At 40.7% G+C, this 27754-nt stretch overlaps 1 protein-coding gene across 2 annotated transcripts in view; it reads right to left on the bottom strand.

The window, feature by feature from the left end:
- Positions 1-27754, bottom strand: part of ATP8B4 (ATPase phospholipid transporting 8B4 (putative)) — a 531442-nt gene that overhangs the window by 343025 nt on the left and 160663 nt on the right. For both annotated transcript variants that reach the window (XM_077470822.1, XM_077470823.1), the window contains exons 6-7: positions 19565-19663; positions 16877-16938 (exon numbers count right to left, since the gene is read on the bottom strand). In XM_077470822.1, coding sequence (XP_077326948.1) covers positions 16877-16938; positions 19565-19663 — 161 coding nt within the window. The remainder of the gene's footprint in view (positions 1-16876; positions 16939-19564; positions 19664-27754) is intronic.

The following is a 27754-nucleotide window of genomic DNA, read 5'->3' as shown; positions in this document are numbered from 1 at the left end:
CCTAGTCCATAATGCATATGTCTCTGTTTTATTTAGTGGTACCTATCATAGACCACATGATATGTGTGTATTTTACTACCATACACACACATGAAAACATGAAATTTTGCCTTTTGGTTGTCTGTTAATTCTGTTCTCCCTTACCCTGCACCACAAGTTTACCAGGCAAGCATACATGTTGTCATGTTAATGCAATTGGTCTTTGTTTATATGTATTCCTCCTGGAGAAATGTTGTAATAACCATAGTTATACTTACATAGATATACACTACACTAAATACTTCTACATGTACTCTTTTGTTTTTAAATATATCAGCACCTACCCAGTATTTTTCCTGAGGAAGCTAATATTTTAGTGAAACACGGCGACGAGCAAGTTTTTGGAGGCATTACTGGACCAGAAATTCTTCTCCTACTTTGATACATTATGAAATCAATCTTCGTACCTTAGATCCAGCCCTCTGTAACTGCATTATTGGGTAACTGGTAACTGTGTCCATACAGCGTGTTGTTTGTATGTTGGTTATATGTTTTTTTTTTTTTATTATTTTAATTATGCTGTAATAAATCCAAAATATATGTATAAGGATTGAATAAGTAAAAAAAAATACCTTTTTACTGATTTTCCCTCTCATTGTGTGCCCATAAAGTCCGCCAATTTTTTGACCTGGTCAATCCTTATACTGTATTTATCGGCGTATAACACCCACCCCAAGTTTAGGAGGGAATTTAAAAGAAAAAAAACTTTTAGGAGGGAAGATTAAGGAAAAAACTTACATTTAAATGCCCATCGTACTCGCCCATTCTCAGCTATTTTTGGTCGTTTTCGCCTATTTTCGGCCGTACTCTGTGGCTTTCGGCTTTCCAAAAGCCACTGAGAACAGCTGAGTGCGGCCGAAAATAGCCAAGAATGGGCGTAAATAGCCAAGAACTGCCGAAAATACCAGAGGCCGCCGGGAGCGTCAGAGAAGTTTAGAAACGGCGGGGGATCGGCATATAACATGCACCCACAATTTTCCCCTCATTTTAAGGGGAAAAAGTGCGTGTTATACGCAGATAAATAAGGTACATATATTTTGGATGTTGGCATGGTGAGGGTCTCCCCTACCTATATTTACCTAGAAAAAATGTGACGTGTTCAATACTTATTATACCGGCTGTATACAACAGATGTTAATTAGAACAGCCAGTATAAAGGGAGTCTGTTTTCAAAATGTTAACTATAGCGATAAACTCCCTTTTATATATAGAAAAGATTATGATCAACAGCAGAGTTTTCCATGCAGGCCCTAAAATGTCTGTTATTAACATTACAGAAAATGCTCACAGTTCTTTCTCTTTTGTAGTGATGTTTGAATAGCATACAGTGCGTGCAAAAAGTAGGCTCTCTATGGTCGGACCAGGTATATGCCAACTACTGCTGAAACAGTTAAAGAGAGTTTGTCATGGGAATAAAACTCATAAACATCTCAGCAGATCTTATTATAACTTTCCCAGCCACATAAAACAGGGAAACACATCAGAATCGAAATTGGAACGAAGTTCCTTTCCCTTTGAAGTGATAACAGCTTCTTGATGCAATTAAATGTATTTCTCAATACTGATTTATACTGTTATCTACTGGCATACATGAAATCACAGCTTAGTGACTTCAGAAAGCACAGTACTTTCCATAACAAGAAAAGAGCTCCATGTGGTTAGTTTGGGCTTCATAAATGTACCTTATGTGCATTTCAAAGTTGGACACAGGTGGCACATTCTAAAAAGGAACACAAACTCAGCATGAATGTCTTTTACAGTATAATTTAGCGAGTACACACAGATCTTTTGCTGAATGAAGAAAAATGTCATGTTGCAGAAGAACAGAGCAGAGAGTGTAAGTGCAACTTGGAAACAATGCCAAGGTAGTGATTCATCAACTAATCTCACAAGGATTTTAAGATTATGAGTACTATTGTCAAAATACTTCAAAGATTCAGAAGAAAAGACTAAAGGCAGTCATCCACAATGTTATTTTTACAACATTTCTACAACTGCAAAATACGCAGTGCATTGCCTAAAAAAAAAAAATTTTTAAGAATTTAAAATATTATAACATTTGGGACTGCCAACCACAGAATTTTGTCAGCAAGCTGGAACATTCTGAAGGATCTGTACAGGATGGAGAGAAACATCTAAGCAGCAACAAGAGTGATTGTTTTGGATCCTGAGTGCCTCCCTAGCTTTACTATTTTGACAAATAATCATTCATTAAAAAAATAAATATCACCGGTCTCTTCGGCAATAAAAAAGCTTTAATGCACAAGCAGGGGTGGTAAAGTTTTGCTTTATTTATTCCTCATCCCTGACCTCTCCCTTCACTCAACAAATTTTAAAACATTTTAACATAGATTCCCTAATTCCAGGTGGCTTTCGGGTTGTCACATGATCAGTGGGTCCTCCTTCTCAAGCATTAGTGGGATTTAAGTAACATTCTACTGTAAGCTCAGTCTGCGTAAAGATGCACCCCCTGGGGAGTGTCTATGAAGGCCTGGTCCCACAAGAAGTGGCTAAATGACCCTGGGAATTATTCAACCAAGAAAAGAAAAAAAACAGCAATAGAGGGGGATACAGAGGGCAGTGGTGGAGCATGGAGAAAGTATTATACTAACCAATGTGGTTGACCCTACCAATCAAACACTAAGCCCTTGTACACACGATCGGAGATTTCCGACGGAATGTGTCCGATCTGACGTTTTGTCGGATATTCCGACTGTGTGTGGTCTGCATCGGACTGTTTCCATCGGACCAACTTTTCCAACTTGTCGGAAATATTTTCCGACAAAATGCTCCGATCGGACATACTCCGATCATGTGTAGAGAATTCCGATCGGACAAAGTGCCACGCATGCTCAGATCAAATTCCTACATCAAAGCTATTGGCTACTAGCCTGAACGTAGTCTCATCGTAATGAAATTACGTCATCACGTTCTGAAAGATCGGATTTTCCGACAACTTTGTCCGACCGTGTGTATGCAACAGTTTCGGACAAAATGCGACGGATTTGGTTGTCGGAATCTCCGACCGTGTGTACACGGGCTAACAGCGCTCTGTTGTACAATCTGAGTAGTAACTCAGATATCTAACGTGTTTACAATCAAACAAGCTCTTATTAAAACCATGTGAAACACATTACAAACATGACTATCATTTTATAATATAAAAGAGTCCTTCAGGCAGAGAGACGTGTGGATAGAGCCACATCTTCCCCGTGCGGTTATGTTTCAAAAGCAGTAGATGACTGTCCTACACATCACTGTTTCCGCCAATCTGTGTGCCCACATAGATGGCCGCTTACCAGAACACCTCTGCAAATGGACCTGTATAAACTGGGTCTTTCAGTATGGTTGATTCTTCAATGCTCCTTACTCCTCCACTATCTAGCACAATGTCCTGTTGGCTGAATGGAGGCTTGTCACAGCTAACCGCAATCAGGAGAGACCTCAGAGAAGATTCTCATTGCAGAGGACCTTGCCTCACAGACCAGGAACTTTCTCCCTGGGAGGGTGCAAGGTGTAGATATGGCTCTATCCACACATCTCTCTGCCTGAAGGACTCTTTTATATTATAAAATGATAGTCATGTTTGTTATGTGTTTCACATGGTTGTAATAAGAGCTTGTTTGATTGTAAACACGTTAGATATCTGAGTTACCACTCAGATTGTACAACAGAGCGCTGTTAGTGTTTGATTCGTAAGGTCAACCACATTGGTTAGTATTGTCTTTGGATTCTCGTCGTGCTAATTGGTCAGAGCATGCAAGTTCAGCTGAGCAAATAGGAGCGCTGGGTTCAGGTTTAGATTTAATATTTTATTGTATTTTATATATTCCTGAAAGTTTGTTTAGTGGAGAAAGTATTGTTTTACAATGTCCACGGAGGGGGAATTTGATGAAAAAAGTTTAGATGGGCTGATGTTTTACAGTTGGGAAAATAATTATTTGATCCCCTGCAGATTTTGTAAGTTTGCCCACTTACAAAGAAATTAAGGGGACTATAATTTTTATCATAGGTATTTTATTTGATATGAAAAAGACAGAATATCAACCAAAATTCCAGAAAAAAAAACACGATACAAATGTTATAAATAGAGCTGCAGTTCATTGAGTTAAATAAGTATTTCATAAGTATTTCCCAAGTAAAACACGACTTAGTATGTGGTGGAGAAACCCTTGATGGCAAGCACAGAGGTCAGACGTTTCTTGTAGTTGGTGACCAGGTTTGCACACATCTCAGGAGGGATTTTGGTCCACTTTAATTTACAGAACTTCTCTAAATCCTTAAGGTTTCTTGGCTGTCGCTTGGCAGTTCGAAGTTTCAGCTCCCTCCATAAATTTTCTATAGGATGAAGGTCTGGAGACTGGCTAAACCACTCCAAGACCTTAATGAGCTTCTTCTTGAGCCACTCCTTTGATGCCTTGGTGGTATTTTTTGGGTCATTGTCATGCTGAAAGACCCAGCCACGACCTATCTTCAGTGTTCTGGCTGAGGGAAGAAGGTTCTCATCCAAGATTTTACAATACATGGCCCCATCCTCAATGCGGCAAAGTCAGTTTGTACCTTTAGCAGAGAAACAGCCCCAAAGCATAATGTTTCCACCTCCATGCTTGACTTTAGGGATGGTGTTCTTAGGGTCACAGTCAGCATTTTTTTTCTCCAAACAAGGTGAGGCCCTCTCCTCAAGAAGAACAAAGACAAACAAAGATTTGGGGGGCACACCCTAAAAAATGCATAAGGGATGGTGCTGCCATAAGACCATACAGACTGAAAAAAAAAATAAAGATTACAGAGCACACATACAAAAATGACATATGTACATAATTTGGGGTACTTTGTCACAATAAGTGGGCTTAGTACTATATGACCAGATAGTGTGACCAAACCCCCGTATTTTTTTAATATGTTCAGGGGTTTTTTACTAGCCTTGCAGGATAAATGTTGTATGTGTGCGCTGTAATCTTTTTTTTTTTTTTTCGGTCTTATGGCAGCACCATCTGTTATGCATATGAGTTTTTTAGGGTGTGCACCCAAATCTCTGTCTAGTGTATGCCCTTCGGGCTGGAGCACCCCCCCCCCCCCAAATCATTGCCTCTTATTAGTGTCTACCTGTGTTATAGTCTTTGAAATTCTCCCATTTAGAGGAGTGTATGCTCCCATGGTTCAGAGAAGCAGGATCTTCCATTCTATGGATAGTGTAGGACCCACAAATTGGGGGTACTTTATCGCAGCAAGTGGGCCTAGCACTATACAACCATATAGTGTGACCAAACCCTTGTATTTTTTTAAATATGATCAGGTGTTTTTAACTAGCCTTGCAGGATAAATGTAATTTTTGTATGTGTGCGCTGTAATCTTTTTTTCCCCTCCTCAAGAAGGCACATGTACAGTCAATGTCATGCCAATGAACATCTAAATGATTCCGAGAAGTATTGGGAGAAAGTGCTGTGGTCAGATGAGACCAAAATTGAGCACTTTGGCATTTCCTCGACTCGCCCTGTTTGAAGGAAGAAAAAAGCTGACCCTAAGAACACCATCCCTACAGTCAAGCATGAAGGTGGAAACATCATGATTTATGGCTGTTTCTCTGCTTAAAGTACAGGCTGACTTTGCCGCATTGAGGGGCCAATGTGTTGTAAAATCTTGGATGAGAACCTTCTTCCCTCAGCCAGAACACTGAAGATGGGTCATGGATGGGTCTTCCAGCATGGCAATGACCCAAAACATACCACCAAGGCAACAAAGGAGTGGCTCAAGGAGAATCAAATTAAGGTCATGGAGTGGCCTAGCTAGTCTCCAGACCTTAATCCTATAGAAAATGTATGGAGGGAGCTGAAACTTCGAGTTGCCAAGAGGCAGCTAAGAAACCTTATGGATTTAGAGAACATCTGTAGAGAAGAGTGGACCAAAATCCCTCCTGAGATGTGTGAAAACCTAGTAACCAAATGTCTTACCTCTGTGCTTGCCAACAAGGGTTTCTCCACCAAGTACTAAGTCATGTTTTACTTGGGGATCAAATACTTATTTTACTCACTGAATTGTAACTCAATTTATAACATTTGTATTATTTCTGGATTTTTGGTTGATATTCTGTCTCTATCATTTAAAATCAATTACTTGACCGTGAGCTATTTTAGCTTGAGCTGTTGAGCTCTGCAAATAACAGACATTTAGATAACCTGGAAAAATTAAAAAAAGGAGCTAAACATTCCCTCTGCTGTCCAGTCACTGTTCCAGACTCAGGAAAAAGGCAATCAGTTGCTATGAGAGATTTAAGCAGATTCATCATAAGAAACATTTTAAAACTACAAACAGGTGCCTGCATTTTATACAGTAAATTATTTTAAAAACATATTTTCCCACTTTTATCAGAGTATGTTTAAAAATATAGTAGAACTGTAGAAAAAAAAATACATTTTAGAATTTTCCATTTTAAAGTGATACTAAAATGACATTTCTATGACAAAGCAATGCAAAGTTTTTTTCAAAGCAAATGCTCTCTATTTAAATTGTGAGCATTTTTAATTCAACACAAAAAAAAAATGATTACCAACAAAACAAACACAAACTTTTCAAATGTTCAAACTTTTCAAAAGACGTTCAAATGTTCATGGCTTAATTTAAAAAATAAATAAAATAAAAAAATAGTACAAAATAGCCAAGGGAGGAACGGGAAATGTGTTAAACAAGGCTGTTTATCCTTAAGGGTTAATAAAGGCTTAACCACTTGCTTACTGGGCACTTAAACCCCCCTCCTGTCCAGACCAATTTTCAGCTTTCAGCACTGATGCACTTTGAATGACAAATGTGTGGTCATACAACACTGTACCCAAATTACATTTTTATCATTTTTTCCCCACAAAATTATATTTTGTCATAAGATTTTGCAAACAGGCAATTTTTCTCCTTCATTGATGTACACTGATGGGGCGGCAGTGATGGGCACCGATAGGTGGCAGCGATGGGCACTGATGGGTGGCAATAATGGGCACTGATTGCTTACACTGGTGAGCATTGATAGGTGGCACTTGTGGGCATTGAAAGGTGGCACTTATGGGCGTTGATAGGTGGCACTGGCAGGTGGTAATAACAGGTGACACTGGCAGGGGGTACTGATTGGCACAGATGAGGTGCCTGTGTCCCTTTCTTCTTCGGGACTGATGTCCCTTTAACATAAGCCGGTGATTACCGAGCTTTTGTTTACATCATGTGATCAGCTGCCATTGGTGATCACCCGAGTCTCAGTGAGCAGGGCACGTGCAGGGAGCATGCACAGAGGAGGGCGTCCTATGACGGCCTCCCAGAAATTGAGGTCCGTGCTGTAGCCGTCATTTGGCTATGGCCTGGACCTCAAGTGGTTAAAGGAGAAGTACAGCCAAAGCTCATTTGGCTGTACTTCTGTGGATCACAGGAGTGTAGTTCATTATGCACTCATGTGACCCATTTTCAGCCAACAGCAGGCTGAAGCCCGCTGTCGGCTGACATCACTGAGCCGGACCAGGATCCACCCACATGCCTGGACCTAGCTGCTAAGAGCCTAAGCCTGCTGCTCCCACCCCCTGCACACTGGCGGTGTTTGATCGCTCGGTTCTCAGTGTTAGAGCCAACGAGGGACCGATGCTGCATCCACCTAGGTATGTATAATTTAAAAAAAAATAATATTCCCTTACTTTTCTTTTAAAAAGCAACACATTTTATCTAAAATAGTTGTTTTTTACTTGCTTTAAAATTACAAGTGATCCTGATTAAAGGTCACCCATTGATCAACATATTATTTAAGATGCTCATCTATTATATTATTATTAAAAAATAATAGTAGGATTACTTTGAATTTCTGATGGCTGGTTCCCACCAAACACTTTCCAGTGCATTTTTAAACTGCATCCAGAATGCATTTACAGTGTTTGCCATGTATTTATATGTCCCCAATTCACCCCAGTGAGGTCAGTTCCAGTGCTTTCAACAAAAGTACAATCCGCTGCATTTTGTTTTGCTAGGCGTGCATTAAAAAGCATGTAAACACACAGGAATGCACTTAAAGCAGTAGTAAACCCACACATAAAAAAAAAAAAAGGAAAAAAAACAAATCCTGTAAGGCAAAGGTATAATGAGCTAGCTCGTTATCAAATACTTATCTCAGAACGAAGCCCCCGTATCGGTGCCCTCGGCGTGTCTTCCGGGTTCGCGACTCCGGTGCTGTGAGTAGACGGAGCTGTGATGACTTCACTCCACGCGAGCAGGAGTTTTCTTCCCGGCAAGGGCATTCAGAGCGCATGCGCCTGCTGACGTCAGCGGCTGCATTCATAGGGAATGTATCCTAAACCATATAGGTTTAGGAGATATTAATTTTACCTACAAGTAAGCCTTATTATAGGCTTTCCTGTAGGTAAAAGTGTAAAATTTAAGTATACAACCGTTTTAATGAAAATAACGATTTTTTTTTTCAAGTACCAAAAAGGGGGGGGGGGGGGAACGCACTGGAATGCATTGAAAAGGCATCAAAAAAGGTGTTTAAATGGGTATGCAAAAATGCATTTGGAACAGAGAAGTTGTGGTGGAAACAAGCCCTGAATCATGCTTCTAAACAGTATTTATAAACATTGTTCAAAAACTCTGTTTTTGTCAGCAGCTACACCAGCTGTGTATTACTCAGTAAAATTGGCAGGTGGTGTGCAAGCAGGAAGACAGGGATAAGGAATGATTATGTACAGGCTGTCTACTTTTTATGTATGCCGCACACCTAATGTCCTCAACTGCTTCATTATTAGTGTATGTTACAAGGGGAGGTGGGGACTCCTTACACTAACAAAAAGGGTTGTACAGACTGGGAAAGAGATAATAATTGACAGAAATTGGCTGGTTTAAAAGGATTGCAGTTACAGCAAAAAGAGTAGACACTGATAAAATGATTATATAGAATATTTTGGAAGTCCCAAAAAGTAGGAGATATGACATTAAATGCATAATTGCCTCACCCAGAGTGTTCATTTATCATTCAATTGTTCATTGGTAAATTATTTTTTGGACTTGTAGAAATGATGCTAACTATGGAGATGGAGTATCTAAGTTTTATTTATGATCATTTTTGTAGGAGGTAAGGAAACTCAGACCGATCTTTCCCAATTTCTTTTGCTTATTATGAATGAATCAAAATAGATTAAGGGTAACAAAGCAATTTGATTATTGTTTCTACTGTGAAAACACTGCTTAATCCCAGCAATTATTTCTTTTAATCACCGTCAAACTCTTATTACAGTGGATACAATTGTTTACTGGAAAACAGCAAAATAAGCCAAGTAATAAAACAAATAAAAAAGAGAGAATGTACGAATACTGATAGATAATAAAATAGAGCCAATCTTCTTCTCTGCTAAATGTTACAGCTCAAGTGTTTGGGCTGCATATTTCAAACTGATTTGGTATGGTCTATGAGATTCCACTGGCGACAATGTAATCTGCATAGAGTTACCACATAATTCGCTAAGGCTGGGTTCACACTTGTGCGATTTTAGACATCGCATGTGAGTCGCACCGCACTGCTGTGCAGATCAAATGAGATGTCTGTGCAATGCAAATTCAGCCATATAGATTGTATGGTTGAATTTGCATTGCATTCGCACCAAAATTATGTAGGACCCTTTTTTTGGTCTGCACTGGAATCGGAAATGCATGGGTGTTCACACCTATGCAATCTGATTCCTGCATCATTTGGCAGTTCGCACTGTGATCTGATATGGGTTTGTCATTAACTTTGAATAGACACCCATAGCAGATGGCAGTGTGAACCGCTGGCAGGTGACATGCGATGCAGAAACCTGCACTGGAATCGCGCTGGTTCCCGCATCACATATATGTGAACCAGTACTTAATAGTAATACAGTATTTTTTCCCGCAACAGCAGAATATGCTAGCCAAGTGGGATAGGCCGAGAAGCAGATATTTACACACACAGGAACAAAGCATTGACATTTGACGGACCACTGGGTACACATATATACAGAATCTTCTTTTATAGTGTCCAAAGCTAGTTTCCATCAATGCAGCCACATTAACCTGAGTCTTTTGGAAGTCATGGGGCTTTGGCCACCAGATTGGGCCACTCCCTAGTACTTTTTTACTTGTACCTAACATCCTTCTCCTGTAGGTAGCCTTATACCCAGCCAGTTTCATAATACAGGGATCAAGCAGTGTCAATAAGTGAGAAGAGGAATTCAAATATATCACAAATAGCATTTCCAACACACAGATTTAAATCCTGTTCAAGTCCAGTGAGTGTATAACACATTTCCTTAGCAGTGCACCCCAGGATTGTGAATGTGGAACTAGCTTTTTGTTGAAAAAGAGTAAGAGATGAGGGAATGCAGGAATGTGCCAAGCTCAAAATAGATAATCCATTTATCCATATCTGTGTGGGTATAGCACAAATAGGTACCTAAATATTGGAGAATCCTTAACTCCGAAGCCTCATTTACACTGGACTCTTTTATGGACTGTTATCAGCGGTTTTTGGAAGGGGCGTTTTCTGGCTCGAAAAACCCCAACTAGTGGATTTTGAGAGGAATTTTTCAGCTGTAAAAATGTTCCAACTCTGATGAAAGCTTAAATACACCAAAAAAATTGGCTATTCAGCTGTTATCAGGATTTTTGAGCCATAAGCTTTTGTGGGAGTATAGTCTTGCTTAAAATATAAAATAAACGCTATGGCAAAAGCACAAAAAAACTTATTCTACAGTTACAGCTACAGCTTTCTACAGCGAATGCTACTGGTGTTTTTATAACGTCCAGTGTGCATGAGGCCTCATTACGGCTGCACTGCTACCATAACATTAAAGGAGAAGTCCAGCCAAAGCTCGTTTGGCTGTACTTCACCTATGGCTTACAGGAGTGCAATTAGTTTTGCACTCCCGTCACCTGGTTTCAGCAGAGAATGGGCCGTCACAGATATCAGTCCAGGCACCACGTCATCCCGACAATGGACTGACATCCGTCTCAGCCTCTCAGCGAGCCACTGAGAACCTGAGAGGGCCGCTCCCGCCCCTCCACAGCAGCTCAGTGCTCCAATGAGCGCGTAGGGAGATGAGCAGAGAGCTGTAACTCTACAGATCTCTGCTTACGGAGCTCTGAAACCCGAGTGATCTGCGGTGTTCGATCGCTCGGTTTTCAGTGCAGAGTCATCAGGGGACAGATGCAGCCATAAGGCCGATGCTGCATCCAGCTAGGCAAGTATAAAACTGAAAAAAAAGAGAAACCCATGCTTCTCTTTTAAATGTTGTCTATGTTCCTGTTTGCAGATATTGACCTTCACTTCCTAGTCCGTCTGTTACCCATCACCTGAGCAAAAAGTGATGTTTTTTATGATACGTGCTATAATAGAGTTCATCCTTATCTAAATCTGGTCCTATTTAATTTGAGATTTCGTTCTTATATGATGTTTTTATTAAGTCAAATGAATGATAAGATTTTGGGTTTACAAACTGAATTTATTCTACAATATTTATCTGTGTATTCATATTGATTGTTTGGATATTCATTTGGGTGTTCATATTTATATTGCTTATATTTATACTTTTTGTAGCCCTGGTGAAGAGGGAGAGGTTTGGCTCCATAAATGCATTGGCTCTTTTGTGTCATCCTTCTGTGAATTCGTGTTATAATTCAAAGCCTGGTGCATTTCATGGACTATATATACAAGTATTAAAAAGTTGACAGGTCATAACCCCGCTCCAATCTACTAAAAAGGAAAGACTTTTGGCTGCGGTTGGGATTTAAATACAGAAGGGCTGACCCAGAACCTCTTGCTATCACTTGTAAAAATAAACATACCTGTAATGCATTCTCACAAATGAGAGAAGAACCTATCTTGAAGGATGCAATAATTGATAGCTCTGTATATTCTCTCTATCACCTTTCCAACTTGAAAACATACATCCTTTGGAACTCCCTACCCTAATCTGTCCGACTGTCTCCTAATCTATCCATCTTTAGACGATCCTTGAAAACCCTTCTCTTCAAAGAAGCCTATCCTGCTTCTAACTAACACTGTTTTACTTCCTCCATCAGCTCCTCCCCCACAGCTATTACCTTTTGTATCAACTGACCCTCCCTTTTTAGATTGTAAGCTCTAACGAGCAGGGCCCTCTGATTCCTCTTGTACCAAATTGTAATGTAACTGTAATGTCTGCCCTCATGTTGTAAAGCAAACTGTTGGCACTATAAAAAACCTGTATAATAATAATAATAATAATAATACAGTGTGAACCCAATAAAATGGTTTGTAAAAAAGCTCCAATTACAGGTTTCCTTCCCCAGGAGGATTCTGAAGTAACATATTTTGCTGTTATGTGAAATTAGTTATTCAAACTAAGGTGACATTTATGCATTCCTTTTTCTTTAACTATTTTTCAGTTGACTGCTCCCCAAACCTTGTCTTCCCCACACCCCCACACCTTGACACAAATGAAATAGAAGTGAATTAAATGACTCAATAAAATATATCAGCCAAACATAAGGGATTGGTTGTCATCTCTTACTGTTCCTAGGACATACGGTCAGTGGGCGTTCAAACAGTGCTTAAGAGAATGAATGTTGCAAATTCTTTGATAATATTCTTTGCTTTTACTCTGTTTTAATGTGAAAAGCCAACTATACGTTTGTTGCTTATAAGTTGCTTTGGCAGTTTGTTATATGTAAGAGTTAAACTACTCTGTGGTAGCAGCACATAGGATAGTTGGACCACTGCTCTCTCACACAAAGCAGTGGTTGGGCTCTCCAGTAGTCCAATATGTCCACCCCCTCTAAGGAGTGAGAGCACCGCTGATTTCAGCAGCATCAGGTAGGCATGTCAGAATGCTGGAGAGCTGGGATGCTGCTTTGTGTGCGAACAGAACAGTCCAACTCTCCTATGTGCTATTAGGGTAATCTAGCCCTTACTGCAGCACAAAGTGTCTTGAAAAAGTATTCATACCGCTTAAAATTTTCCGCATTTTGCCATGTTACAACCAAAAACATAAAATTTATTTTATTGGGATTTTATGTAATAGACCAACACAAAGTGGTGCATAATTGTGAAGTGGAAGGAAAATGATAAATGGTTTTCAACATTTTTTTACAAATAAATATCTGAAAAGTGTGGCGTGCCCCCTTAGACAATATTTTGTAGACTCACCTTTCTTTGCAATTACAGCTGCAAGTCTTTTTAAGTATGTCTCTACCAGCTTTACACATCTAGGAGAGAGACATTTTTGACCATTCTTATATTGCAAAATAGCTCAAGCTCTGTCAGATTGGATGTAGAGCATCTGTGAACAGCCATTTTCAAGTTTTGCCACAGCTTTTCAATTGGATTTAGGTCTGGACTTTGTCTGGGCCATTCTAACACATGAATATACTTTGATCTAAACCAGGCATATGCAATTAGCGGACCCCCAGCTGTTGCAAAACTACAAGTCCCATCATGCCTCTGCCTTTGGGTATCATGCTTGTGGCTGTCAGAGTCTTGTTATGCCTCATGGGACTTGTAGTCCTGCAACAGCTGGAGGTCCGCTAATTGCATATCCCTGATCTAAACCATTCCATTGTAGCTCTGGTTGTATGTTTAAGGTCTTGCTGGAAGGTGAACCTCTGCAACAGTCAAGACTTTTGCAGACTTTAACAGGTTTTCTACTAAGATTGCCCTTTATTTGGCTCCATCCATTGTCCCATCAACTCTGACCAGCTTCCCGAACCCTTCTGAATAAAAGCATCGCCACAACATGATGCTGCTGCCACAGTGTTTCACAGTGGGGGTGATGTGTTCAGGGTAACGTGCAGTGTTAGTTTTCAGATAGCCTTGAGAAGCAGATGCATACGATCGCATAGCCAGCCTTTTCTTTTTGCCCTGTGCTGTCTCGCCATCTCTCTCTGTCTCTAGTGACGTCATATCCGGTCCTGTGGTTCTTCCTGGAACCAGGGACGCCATCCAGCCTGCAGACAGCATCAACAACACCCGCGGCCCCTGCATACATCATGATGACTGCGAGATGGACCAGAGGAGCCTTACGAAGCACAGATGAGCATTTATTTTAATTATATAAAATAAAATAATATGGCACTAGGAGAAAAAAAGAACAAAGCTGCAACTAAAACACCATCAAATATCAATATGGAATCAAAATGAAAAAATATATAATGTTGCGCTAAATATATGTGAATGCTCAGATGCAATCAAAATTAAAAATGATTCGAAAAAGATGAATGTGCATAAATCCTATGAAAAAAATTGTGAACTATCCCGTGCTGAAATCACACTAAAAATATTATATAAATTATTCACTAAGGACAAATAAAGTGATACAAAAAAATACAACGTGGCTGATACCTTCCGGAAAAAGCCGATCCTCCTCACTTCATCTCTGATCGTACTGAGAGGATGGGCAGGTTAGCCGACCAATCTCTCCCGGTTTCCAACTTGGAAACCGAGAGAGATTGGTACCTGCCCATCCTCTCAGTACGATCAAAGCTGAAGTGAGGAGGATCGGCTTTTTCCGGAAGGTATCGGCCACGTTCGGGAATTTCCGGGCTGTTCGTACACGAGGATATCGGTCGGCTTGAGGGACCGTAGCGGAGCGCACACCTGGGAGAGACACGCTGATCCCTGCAGAGGGTTATTTCTGCCGGCTTTACTGACTCCGTATGTTGGGAGTCCATCAGCTGCGGTAACAGTCCAACCTATTTGTGTTACCGGGAAGCCATAACAGTTCAGGATTTGGAAACGCTATTTAAACCAGAGAGAAAGATTGAACATTTTTTTGTGACTTTTTGCACATTTGTATCACTTTGTTTGTCCTTTCTGAATAATTTATATAATATGAGTCTACTTTTCAATATTTTTTTATTTTTTTTTCATTAAAGGTAAAGTTTATTTGCAGATTAGAATACAAATAACATGGGTATATCATCGATGACAAGTGAATCATGTCAAGTCGTAACAACCAAAAACATTCCAACATTGTCTTTTTAAACAGCGACAGAAGTGTTACAGATCTACTTTTCAATTTTTAGTGTGATTTCAGCACGGGATAGTTCACAATTTTTTCATAGGATTTACGCACATTCATCTTTTTAGATTCCTTTTTAATTTTGATTGCATCACAGCATTCACATATATTTAGCGCAACATTATATATTTTTTTATTTTTTCATTTATTTTAATTGCTTATGTGAGTGTTTTTTAAACCCTGCAATAAACAGTGCATCTAACTACTACACTCAGGTTGGCGATTCCTGTCTGTCTCTCTCCTTAGTTTTCAGACACATATAGCATTTTTCTTTCAGGCCATAAAGTAAAATTTTGGTCTCATCTGACCAGAGCACCTGCTTCAACATGTTTGCTGTGTCCCCCACATGGCTTCTCACAAACTGCAAATGGGACTTCTTAGGGCTCTCTTTCAAAAATGGCTTTCTTCTTGCCACTCTTCCATAAAAGCCAGATGTGTGGAGTGTACGACTAATAGTTGTCCTGGGGACAGATTCTCCCACCTGAGCTGTGGATCTCTGCAGCTCCTCCAGAGTTACCATGGGCCTCTTGGCTGTTTCTCTGATTAATGCTCTCCTTGCCCGGCCTGTCAGTTTAGGGGTATGGTTAGGTCTTGGTAGGTTTGCAGTTGTGTCATACTCTTTCCATTTTCGGATGATGGATTGAACAGTGCTCCGTGAAATGTTCAAAGATTGGGATATTTTTTAATAACCAAAACCTGCTTTAAACGTCTCCACAACTTTATTCTTGACCTGCCTGGTGTGTTCCATGGCCTTCACGATGCTGTTTGTTCACTAAAATTCTCCAAAAAACCTCTGATGGCTTCACAGAACAGCTGTATTTATGATGAGATTAAATTACACACAGATGGACTCTATTTACTAATTAGGTCCCTTCTGAAGGCAATTGTTTCCACTAGATTTAGGTTATGAGTATCAAAGTAAAGGGGGCTGAATACAAAAGCACGCCACACTTTTAAGATAATTATTTGGAAAAGAAATTGAAAAACATTTTCTTCCACTTCACAATTATGTTACTTTGTGTTGGTCTGTCACATAAAAGCCCAATAGAATATATTTATAATTTTTGGTTGTAACATGACAAAATGTGGAACATTTCAAGGGGTGTGAATACTTTTTCAAGGCACTGAACCAGTTTAGAAAAAAAAGGTAAAGGCTCCATAATAGTTTTTACTGTATGTACAGTCCAGCTGCATTACAGTAATATCAAGGATTTAAGGCCCCTTTTACACTGATGTGGCACAGTTTGACCACTCCGCGATTGTATTGTGGTGTACCTGTGGTTTTGGTGCTGGTTAGCTGCTCATTTCCATAGAGTTCAATTATGTCCTGTGGTTTTGGTGCACTTTCTGAAAGCACACCAAAACACTTGCATGCAGGACTTTTGGTGCACTTTCTGAAAGTGCATCAAATTCATGGGACATAACAGAACTAAATGGGAAATGGCAGATAACCTGCACCAAACTCGCAGGTACATTGAGCTACACCTGTGGTATGGTCCAATCACACCACATCAGTGTGAAAGGGGCCCAAGGGTCACCTCTGGAGCGCAGTGAAAAAAAAAAGTTTTTCGTTGTGCCCTGTTTACACAGCAATGCAGCCGGGAGATGTGTTGTAGTGAGCTGCGGTAAAATGCAGATTTGGGGCATGATGGGGAAATCCTCTCTGCCGTGTCTTTGTATTATGCCAGTGGGGAGACTTCTCGTTTATATCATATTGGTTCCACCTGGTCACTTGCACAGAAACAGCCACAGCTTTAAAATGCATTACACAAACTGTTGTACAATAGTAAGTTTGTTATTCTCACCTGCCACTGAGAAGAACCTGAGACTGCCGATTGTTAACTTGATTATCAGTCTTATGACGGAACTGCAATTTAGAAAAACATCCATTTTAAATGACTAGTACCTGCATACAGTTTACAGGGCTCCCTTCTATTATATATAGCCACTCTTGGCCTTCATGCACTTGCCCATACAGGAACCATACAGCATTTAGAGTCTATGTAATCACTCTCCTGGGACGCCAATGCAGCAGATGCATGCCCAATGAAAGTTATTACCCAAGCTCTGCACATTGTATAGCCCCTGTACAGCCATGTGTATGAAGCCTTATTAGCAGATAATGAGACCTTCCTGGGAGTACTTAAGGTTGCATACTCGCACAAACCGTTTTTGTCATTTTTGGGGGACTTAATAAATGTCTGTATTGATTTCTCCACCAATGGAAAGCATAATCATTATTTTGTGGCTTGCATGCATAACAAATGTCAACTGGATATTCAATGGAGTTTCTACAATTTTTTGCAATGTATAATTTGAATGTGGTGAAACAACATTTGGGTGTGTATATATATTTTTTTCTCCCTTTTTTTTAATTTTATTTACATTATATTCTATGGAGTGAGGAAAAATAATACAGTCTAAGACCTTTAACGATGACAACTAGCACTAGTTTTTTTCCAACTTTTTCACTGTCCAAATTCCCTTATCCTTTGGTTACTGTAGATCACAGCAAAGTCTACAGTGCCACCCAGTGGCTGCCTGCAGTGGTATTTGCCATGCAGATGATCAGGATTACAGGTTACAGCTTTCAATGCAAAACCCTCTAAATATTTGTGCATAACGCTGGACTTACTTATTTCATATCATTTTCCTTTGGGATTATTAAAATATTTTGAATCTAAATCATACTGTTATTTGTTGAATGGTTTGTGGACACTTCTTGCTCTAAGGCTGTACTTGGACAGGATACTGGCGTTCTTTCTCTGCCTTTACACAAGTCTTTGATTTTTACTAATTTCATTGGACTTCTGCATGGTGGAAAAAAAGCCAACAATATTAATCCATACATTCTTTCTAAAATTTCTCCTTTTCCAATATTGGCGTCAACACAAAACACATTTTCCACTGTTTTCATTGGGATATAGCAGACATTTAAAGTGTTTAGCTGAACTCTATTCTAGTAAGTTTTAACTGACATGCAATTAAGCAGAACATTAAAAAAGACATGTATAATGTAAACTCTGCATATTATAAATACAAATTCTATACAAAGCAAATTCCTAACTTGTACAAACCACATTCAGCTAAAAGTGACACTAAACTCTGGTTTCAAAAAAGAAAAAATCTAATTAATTATGCATTCATATTTCAAAAAGGACTCTCTCTTACTCTCAGCCTCCTTTTGGCTACTGTTTAGAGGATGGCTTCATTCCTTCTGTATGGCCCCACGTATGTAGGAATTAGGGATTAACCGATTATCAGCGCAGCGCAGCCGAAATTCAGCATCGGTGAGAAATGAACCAATATTACCGATATTGCTCAGACCTCCTCCCCCTGCGCTCGCTGCAGTCTCTGCCAGTGGTGCAGCGGGCAGCAGAGAGATGACATCATCTCTCACTGCCTGCCTCGCATAACCTCTGTTCTTCCCCTACAGCGGGGCCGCGAAGGCTGCTCTTGGCAGAGCTGCGGCCGCAGACAAGCAGAGATAGCTACATCATCTCTCACCACCAGCCTACATGTGGAAGTTTACCCACTTGGACGCCGCTGGAGAGAGGCTGCCAGAAGTGGTGTAAGTAGTGACAAGCTGCATATGGGTGGCAGGTGACAGTGGCAAGTGACATGCTTATGCTTATACATTTTTATTTATTTATTTTTATGGTTGAATTAGATGGACTTGTGTCTTTTCTCAACCTAACTATGTAACTATGCATCTGGGTGGCAGATGACAGCGGCAAGTGGAACACTGCATATGGTGGCAAGCGACATACTGCATTTGGGTAGCAGGTGACAGTGGCAAGTGACATACTGCATCTGCACCCCCATCAAATCATTCTATGCAGCTATTACCTTTTGTACCTTTTGTACCACCCCCTCCCTTTAGAATGTAAGCTCTACGAGCAGGGCCCTCCTGTACATTTTGTGTTGAACTGTACTGTAATTGTGTTGTCCCCCCTATACATTGTAAAGCGCTGCGTAAACTGTTGGCGCTATATAAATTGTGCATACTAATATAATAATAATAATCTGGTGTCAGGTGACGGTGATGTACAAAATATCGGCACCTGATATCAGCTATAGACCTGAAAGGCAGCCGAAAAATCTGTATCAGTTCTGAAAAAATGATATTGGTTGACCCCTAGTAGGAATGTAGCCACCCTCTCTTGCTTGTCCCCAAGATGGACTATGGGATGTGTAGCATGTTTAGAGCAGTGTATATGCCCGCAAATAAAGCGAACTGCTCGTTTCAAACAAGTACAAAGAAAAGTTGAAATGAAAAATAGGATACAAGTCCATTGAGTAAAGGATCAGTATTGATTATTTTTGAAAAATAAGCATATAATTTAGAGTCACTTTATGGAGGCTTACTTTTGTAATGGCATGATACAACACAAGGTATAAACATGTTATTATAGTTAAAAAAAAAAGTAACTGCATTATATAACAAGACTGCCATTATCTGACAATAACAAAAAAACACAGGCAAAACTTACATAGTCATCAGTGGCATCTTTAACAGCAGTGATGGTCAGTACAAGAACTAAAGGCACAATGGTGGTAAACCATGACAAGGAAGAAATTTCGGGAATAAGCTACAAAGAAAGATATGAAATCATTATACTAGTTACACACGTGGAAACTTTTACTAAAACTTGATATGAATGGTTGACAATAGTATTTCTATGGTTACATCTATGCAGCTGTTAAATCAATACCAGCTATCCACCATGTGTTTAAAATGAGTCAAATACAGTGTGCCTAATGCCTAGTACACTCGATATGATACGAATGATTGTTTTTTGCATGCTAGTCCCATATTGAAAAACCAATAGGTTACTAAAGTTATGAAAACTCTCATACAACAGAATACAACTTTGGATGTTATGTGATGTAATGTACTGTAATTTATTCTTTTGTTTCCTAGCATGCGTGGTCTCGGTCACACGATTGTTTTCGTACAAATACTATACAGCTTACACGAAAATCTGTTATTGTACAAGAAAAATGTTCATACTTGTCCCTTCGGATAATCTTGCATGTACAGTCATGATCGACTCTTGACAGCTGTGTACTAACAATCAGATTATCGCACGATTGCTCCAAAAGCGGTAATTTTTGTCTGATTTTCTTATCGCGTGTACTAGGCATAACACTCCATGCACATAATTTCCTAACCACACATTAATTTGAGGTATATTTGTGATCCAATGAATAAGCGTTTAACATGCCCGTACCCCACTACAACTTGTACAGGCATCACAATAAGGGAAAACCTCTACAATGTTGTTACACAAATAAAAAACCCCAATGCACACATACAGTAGACCTAAACAAACACACGCTATGGGTATGACCTTATTACATGATATGATTTATAATGCATGTTTTATTATATACTGAAATCTCCATGAAATGTTTGAGTTGTTGTAACTATTTTATTTATGGTATATGTGGTATCACATATATACACAATAGCGATCATACAATTGTATGTAATATAGTGGTACACTACTGTGTGCAACTACTTAAAGTTCACGTATTCCACAAAAGAGTCTCATCTATAAAGATCAATAATTTCAACTTGTTGCTATGTACTGTAGTATAAAAGTGCTGAAAAGTACAAGTAACAGAATAACTCTAATATTAAATGGCGTACCTAGCACATCTGGCACACAGGGCTAGTAATTATTTTTGCACCCCCCCCCCCCCCCCCCCAAAAAAAACATCTCTAGTAATACAGCTGCACCAAAGTGTAAGTGTGGTCAAATTAACAATGGGAGGGGCCTAAGGGGTAATATGCTTTAATGACTTCACACACCAATCTCCTAAGTCCAGGGTCTCTCCACACACGCCTTTCCTCCTCCCCTAGTCCATCCATGTATTCCCCAACCTCCCCCCCCCCTCAATCCAGGGTTTCTCCAAACCCCCCCCCCCCCCCCCGACAACCATCCCTGCCTCAATCAGACAAGCGCCAGAGCACTGCAATGCAATGTGGGTGGGGCTCATCACTCCCCTCCTCCTGTGTGCTGCCCTGACAGCATTCTTCTGTGCTTGTGAGGGAGAGATCTACGGTATAAAGGAGAGGTGATGGTGAGATCACTTCGCTCCTCCTCCCGACTACCACAGGAAAACTTTCCTGTGCCGACAGTGCAGCGGACTCTTCTGGACTAGCCAGGCAAGCTGTAGTGTACCTCAGCCTCAATATGCACTTAATTTACATTTGATTTGGCTGTGTCACCCTTCCACACACCCTAGGTAGGACAATGGTAGGTTTTGTACCCAGTAGACTGGTCAGGGACAACATCAGCAGGCTCTCTCTCCTCCTTCATATTCATTCCAAAGAATATGCCACTAATGCTCCTATCATTATTGTACAAAAGACATTTGGTTTCCTTAGCTGAGATTATTTATATTATGTGCTACAACACTGCTACATTCCTACTTGGATCAAAAATGTATAACCTTCCTTGACGGCTATTTTTAGTCTAGTAGTACAAGACAGTTGCCTATTTTCCCCACTTCTGTTTGCCCTACTTAAAAAAAAAAGAACTCTATATTGATTACACAGAAAACTTTCTTTTTACACCTGTTCTTGGCACTATTTGGAGTGCCGATTTAGAAAATTGCATTGGCTAGACAGCATCAGCTCTATTTTTTTTTAGATATAGTCGAATTTATACAGTTTGTGTGTTTTTAAAAAGCTCTTGCTGATCAACTTCTGTTACTTAATTTGTGTTCTTGCGCACAAGTTAGCCAATACAGTGAGAGTGTTTATACTCCCAATTGTAACTTTACATCGGAAACATTGGATTCTAAAGTTTAATTTATTAATTGTATTATAGTTCTAACCATATAGAAGGTGTGTATATTGGCACTCATATTTTTATATTTGCAGATTGAGCACCGTAGAGGTTATGGTTTACAACAGTCCTAGGTCTTTCTCCTTCACTAGGTAAAATAAAACTGAAGCTGCAAGGCAGGCTGAGGGGTTGTTACCTAACATGTTATGCCTAGTCCTCGCCTAAAGGTGGCGTAACAACCCAATGGTCTAAAGAGAGGAGCTGTGTCAGTCGATGAATATAAGAGAAATATGTGCTATTTTTGGAATCAGCGGGTCAGATATAACCCAGGTCTAACATTTGAGGCACCAGAATGTGTGTTATTATTCTGCCCTGGCTGTCCCCAAAACATTACAGGTTGGTTGCTTGCCCCATCACTAAACACTCCATGGGGATATGAGAAAGTCCCAAATTTTCTCGTAAGTTAATCTTGCCACAAAATATTCTAATGCCAGCTATATTACAACCAACCTTCAATACATGACTGTCATAATCTTTACTTAACAAAACAGTCTTTAAGACTTCAAACACTCTAGAATAAGCATAAAGCTAAATTATACCCCGAAGTTAAACATGTCCCCCTAACATCAACACACACCAAGCAGGATTTGTGCTTCTTCACGGCTTACAAAAAAGCTTTATTAGACAACACCTAAAGCCCTGCCTCATCTCCTCAGTGTATTGTCTGCTTGTTATAACAGTTCAGAGAACACTTCTTTCATACATGCTGAAAAGGGAAACTGATTTAGGAAACTTTGTTACGGCGGATGATTGCCGCTATATTTGGGCCACCTCACCGTTTTGGATGTAGCCAACTACAAACTTTTTTTACTGCTGGTTCATGATCCCTTTTAAGGAGATCTCTTATGGTCCCTACATGCCCATCACTCTGCTGCCATGGCTGCCAGAATGAAGGCTTTCAAGCATATCTGGTGGGACTGACCAATGGTCAAAAGCCATTCTAAACTAAAACCAACTATGCATCTCCCATCAGTTTAAGCTGTTCGCCCATATCCTTGCTGAAGCCAAAGGAGTCAAATCTTGGCCATGGAGGGCTTTCACAATACCCTTTGTGGAAGTCAAACTGGGCCTCCCATCCCATTCCTATCCATCATGATTGTTTTGTTACCTTCCATGTGGAGGTCACTGCCTAAGTCCCTCAGATGGAGACACTAACCACAACTGGCCACATCATCCAACTACTACTCCCTGCCCCGCCCCTTTTTTGTTTTTCCCTCCCTCCTCCTTTTTCCTATGCCTTATCTTCCACTTTCTTATCCCCTCTCTCAGTTTCTCCCCTCTTCCCCTTCTGCCACTCTCCTCCCACTTTCCAATGGAAGCCTGGATCCCAAACCCTAGATTTCGGAGTATGCTAACTCCTTCCTCAGGCTGTGGCTGTTCCCATAGGCTGTGAATGCTGGAATCCACCTACACAAGCTGTCAGCTGCACTTTAGAGACATGAACGTTTAGGGGAAATCCACTCCCGGAATTTGCTGCAAGATTGCTATCATGCTTGTGTTTATTCTCCCTTTGTGAGTAGTTTCACTTCTGACTTATCATTAAATGGTTTATCAATACTGCACTCAGACGTGCTGTGTTTTTTTTACTTTGTTGCATTGCAGAGACTGCGTCTAGCGTTTTACACTTCATCTTAGAGACTGTTGCTGTGGACTTTGTCCCACTTATTGAGAAACGTTTTTAATCACATGTATTTGAGCTGTGTACACCTCCAGGGTCTCTCCTCAAATGAGCGCTGGGTTTATTTTTTGTGTATTTTTGTCTGTTTATTTTTAGACTATTGTGCTATTCTTCTAAGCAGTGGTACTACTTGCTGTTTACACTCCTGATGTATGTAAGCTACCAAAAACACCTGTCTAAGTTATACCAAGCTTTGCAGATGTTTAGATTACTTCTACTCCTGTACTTTCCTATATTTGAAAATAATAATAAAAAAAAATAACAAATAAAAAATACCAGAGGCACAATATCTGTAGAACTCATTTGATTTTATTATTACCATATATTTACTTTTGCTCCACCAAAAAAGGTGCTATAGTAGAGAAGTACAGTATCTCACTCAGTGAGTACACCCCTCACATTTTTTTTGTAAATATTTTATTATATCTTTTCATGTGATAACATTGAAGAAATTACACTTTGCTACAATGTAAAGTAGTGCACAGCTTGTATAACAGTGTAAATTTGCTGTCCCCTCAAAATAACTCAACACACAGCCATTAATGTCTAAACCGCTGGCAACAAAAGTAAACCCCTAAGTGAAAATGTCCAAATTGTGCCCAATTAGCCATTTTCCTTCCCCACTGTCATGTAACTCGGGGCAGCACAGTGGTGTAGTGGTTAGCACTCTCACCTAGCAGTAAGAAGGGTCGCTGGTTCGTATCCCAACCATGATACTACCTGCCTGGAGTTTGCATGTTCTCCCTGTGCCTGCGTGGGTTTCCTCCGGGTACTCCAGTTTCCTCCCACACATGCAGGTAGGTTAATTGGCTTCTGTCCAAAATTGGCCCTAGTATATGAATGGGGACCTTGGATTGTGGACTCCTTGAGAGTAGGGACCGACGTGGGTGTGCAATGTACAGGGATAGGGACAATTGTAGACACTCGCTCAGGTTGAACTGGATGGACTGGTGTCTTTATTCAACCTAACAAACTATGAAACTATGAAACTCGTTAGTGTTACAAGGTCTCACGTGTGAACAGGGAGGAGGTGTGTTAAATTTGGTGTTACCGCTCTCACTCTCTCATACTGGTCACTGGAAGTTCAACATGGCACCTCATGGCAAAGAACTCTCTGAGTATCTGAAAAAAAAGAATTGTTGCTGTACATAAAAATGGCCAGGGCTATAGAGATTGCCAAGACCCTGAAACTAAGCTGCAGCAAGGTGGCCAAGACCATACAGCGGTTCAACAGGACAGGTTCCAATCTGAACTGGCCTTGCCATGGTTGACCAAAGAAGTTGAGTGCACATGCTCAGGATCATATCCAGAGATTGTTTTTGGGAAATAGATGTATGAGTGCTGCCAGCATTTCTGTAGAGGTTGAAGGGGTGGGGGGTCAGCCTGTCAGTGCTCACACCATACACCGCACACGGCATCAAATTGGTCTGCACGGCTGTCATTCCAGAAGGAAGCCTCTTCTAAAGGTGATGAACAAGAAAGCCCACAGTTTTCTGAAGACAAGCAGACTAAAAACATGGATTACTGGAACCATGTTCTGTAGTCTGATGAGACCAAGATACATTTATTTGGTTTAGATGGTGTCAAGCGTGTGTGGTGGCAACCAGGTGAGGAGTACAAAGAGAAGCGTGTCTTGCCTACAGGCAAGCATGGTGGTGGGTGTGTCATGGTCTGGGGCTGCATGAGTGCTGCCGGCACTGGGGAGCTACAGTTCATTGAGGGAACCATGAATGCCACCATGTACTGTGATATACTGAAGCAGAGTATGATCCCCTCCCTTCGGAGACTGAGCCGCAGGGCAGTATTCCAACATGATAACGATCCTAAACACACCTCCAGGACAACCACTGCCTTGCTAAAGAAGCTGAGGGTAAAGATGATGGACTGGCCAAGCATGACCTAACCCCTATTGAAAATCTGTGGAGGATCCACAAATGGAAGGTGGAAAAGCGCAAGGTCAAGCGCAAGGTCTCTAACATCTGCCAGCGCCGTAATGTCATCATGGAGGAGTGGAAGAGGACTCCAGTGGCAACCTGTGAAGCTCTGGTGAACTCCATGCCCAAGGGGGTTAAGGCAGTGCTGGAAAATAATGGTGGCCACACAAAATATTGACACTTTGGGCCCAATTTGGACATATTCACTTAGGGGTGTACTCACTTTTGTTGCCAGTGGTTTAGACAGCTGGCAACAGCTGGCAGAAGAGGCTGAAAAGCACGGAGAAGAGGCCGGAGAGCGTCTTTCATATTCTATCTTAGCCGTCCTTATTGCACCCTTACATTTCTTGTTGCATTCTTTATAAAGTCTCAATGTTGATGATGATCCCTCAACCTTGTATTTTTTGAAGGCCTTCTCCGTCTTTTATATGCATTTTTACATTGGAGTTAATCCATCCAGGACTTCTGCTTGCTCTTTTAAATTTATTACCCAATGGGTCTTAAAGCAAACCCATCTCTCCTCCGCGTTCTTTGTTCCTAAGATTTTATCCCAATTTATGCCTTCTAGTAAGGTTTGTAATTTAGGGAAGTTGGCACTTTTGAAATTCAGTGTCTTTGTATTCCCCTTATGTTTCCTATTTGTGTGATTTATACAGAAGCCAATTGACCTATGGTCGCCGTTTCCTAAATTGCTCCAATTTTCTGATCAGGTCTGTATTGTTGGTAATCAGTAGATCCAGTAACTCTTTATTTCTAGTTGGTGCATCTACCATCTGACCCATAAAATTGTCCTGCAAGACATTTAGGAACTGGCGAGCCCTAGATGAATGCGCGGTTCCCTCTGCCTAGTCCAGTGTTTCTCAAATCCAGTCCTCAGGCCCCCCCAACAGGTCATGTTTTCAGGATTTCCCTCAGATAAAACGGCTGTGGTAATTGCTAAGGCAGTGAAACTGATCAAATCACCTGTGAAAAATAATGGAAAACCTGAAAACATGACCTGTTGGGGGGGCCTGAGGACTGGATTTGAGAAACACTGGCCTAGTCTATGTCTGGTTAATTAAAATCCCCCATTATAACACTTCCCATCCTTGCTGATAATCCAAATTGTGATAGCAGATCAGTCTCCCCTTCCTCCCTCAGGTTAGGGGGCCTATAGCATACTCCCAATATTATTTTCCTCTTAGCTTCATCCCTTTGGAGCTCTACTCATAAGGATTCCACCTCCTCCCTAGCACCCTTAGTGTTGTCATCTCCCACATTCACTTGTACATTATTCTTGATATATAGCATACCCCTCCCCCTTTTTTACCCTCTCTATCCTTGCGATAAAGTGTATACCCTTGAATGTTTGCCAGCCAATCATGAGAGCCGTTGAACCAGGTCTCTGAAATTCCCACAAAATCCAAATCCTCCTCAAACTAGTATCTCTAGTTCACCCATCTTGTCCACCAGGGTCCTGACATTGGTGAACATGCTATGTAGTGTAGACCAGTCGCATATTATCCTCTTATTGGGTGTTCCCAGATTGCAACTAGGACTTGCTACTATACTTACCTTGGGTTTATGTGCTTTGGTCAACCTACCACTAATGCCCCCAATACTACCCTCTGGAATATGTTCTGCACTTACTATCTCTACCTCTGCATCCTCCCCCCATCGCCGAGTTTAAAAACCCCTCTAACTTTTCGGCCATCTTCATTCCCAGCTGATCTGCACCATCCTCATTTAGGTGCCGTCTGTCCCTTCTATAGTACCGGTTATCGACTGAGAAGTCGGCCCAGTCCTCCAGGAACCCAAACCCCTCCTTACTACACCAGTTCTTCAGCAACTTGTTTACTTCCCTAATCTCCCTCTGCCTTTCTGGTGTGGCTCAATGTACTGGTAGTATTCCTCAGAATACCATCTTGGAGGTCCTTTTCCTCAATTTAGCTCCCACGTCCCTAAAATCGTATTTTAGGACACTCCATCTACCTCTGACTTTGTCATTGGTGCCAACGTGCACCATGACAGCTGGGTCTTCCCCAGCCCCTCCCAGTAATCTGTCCACCAGATCCGTGATGTGCCGAACCCGAGCGCCTGGCAAACAACATACCGTTCAACGCTTCAGGTCTTTGTTACAGACTGGCCTCTCTGTCCTTCTAAGAATTGGGTTGCCTACCACCAGAATCTGTTTTTCCCTTCCCTTCCCCCCCACTCTCACTGGAGGAGTTC

Source organism: Lithobates pipiens, unplaced genomic scaffold (assembly GCF_037356315.1).
Source record: "Lithobates pipiens isolate NorthernLeopardFrog02 unplaced genomic scaffold, aLitPip1_a1.2 Scaffold_8, whole genome shotgun sequence".
Lineage (NCBI taxonomy): Eukaryota > Metazoa > Chordata > Amphibia > Anura > Ranidae > Lithobates > Lithobates pipiens.
The sequence above is the reverse complement of the archived record's forward strand: the minus strand, read 5'-3'. Positions and strand labels throughout refer to the sequence as shown.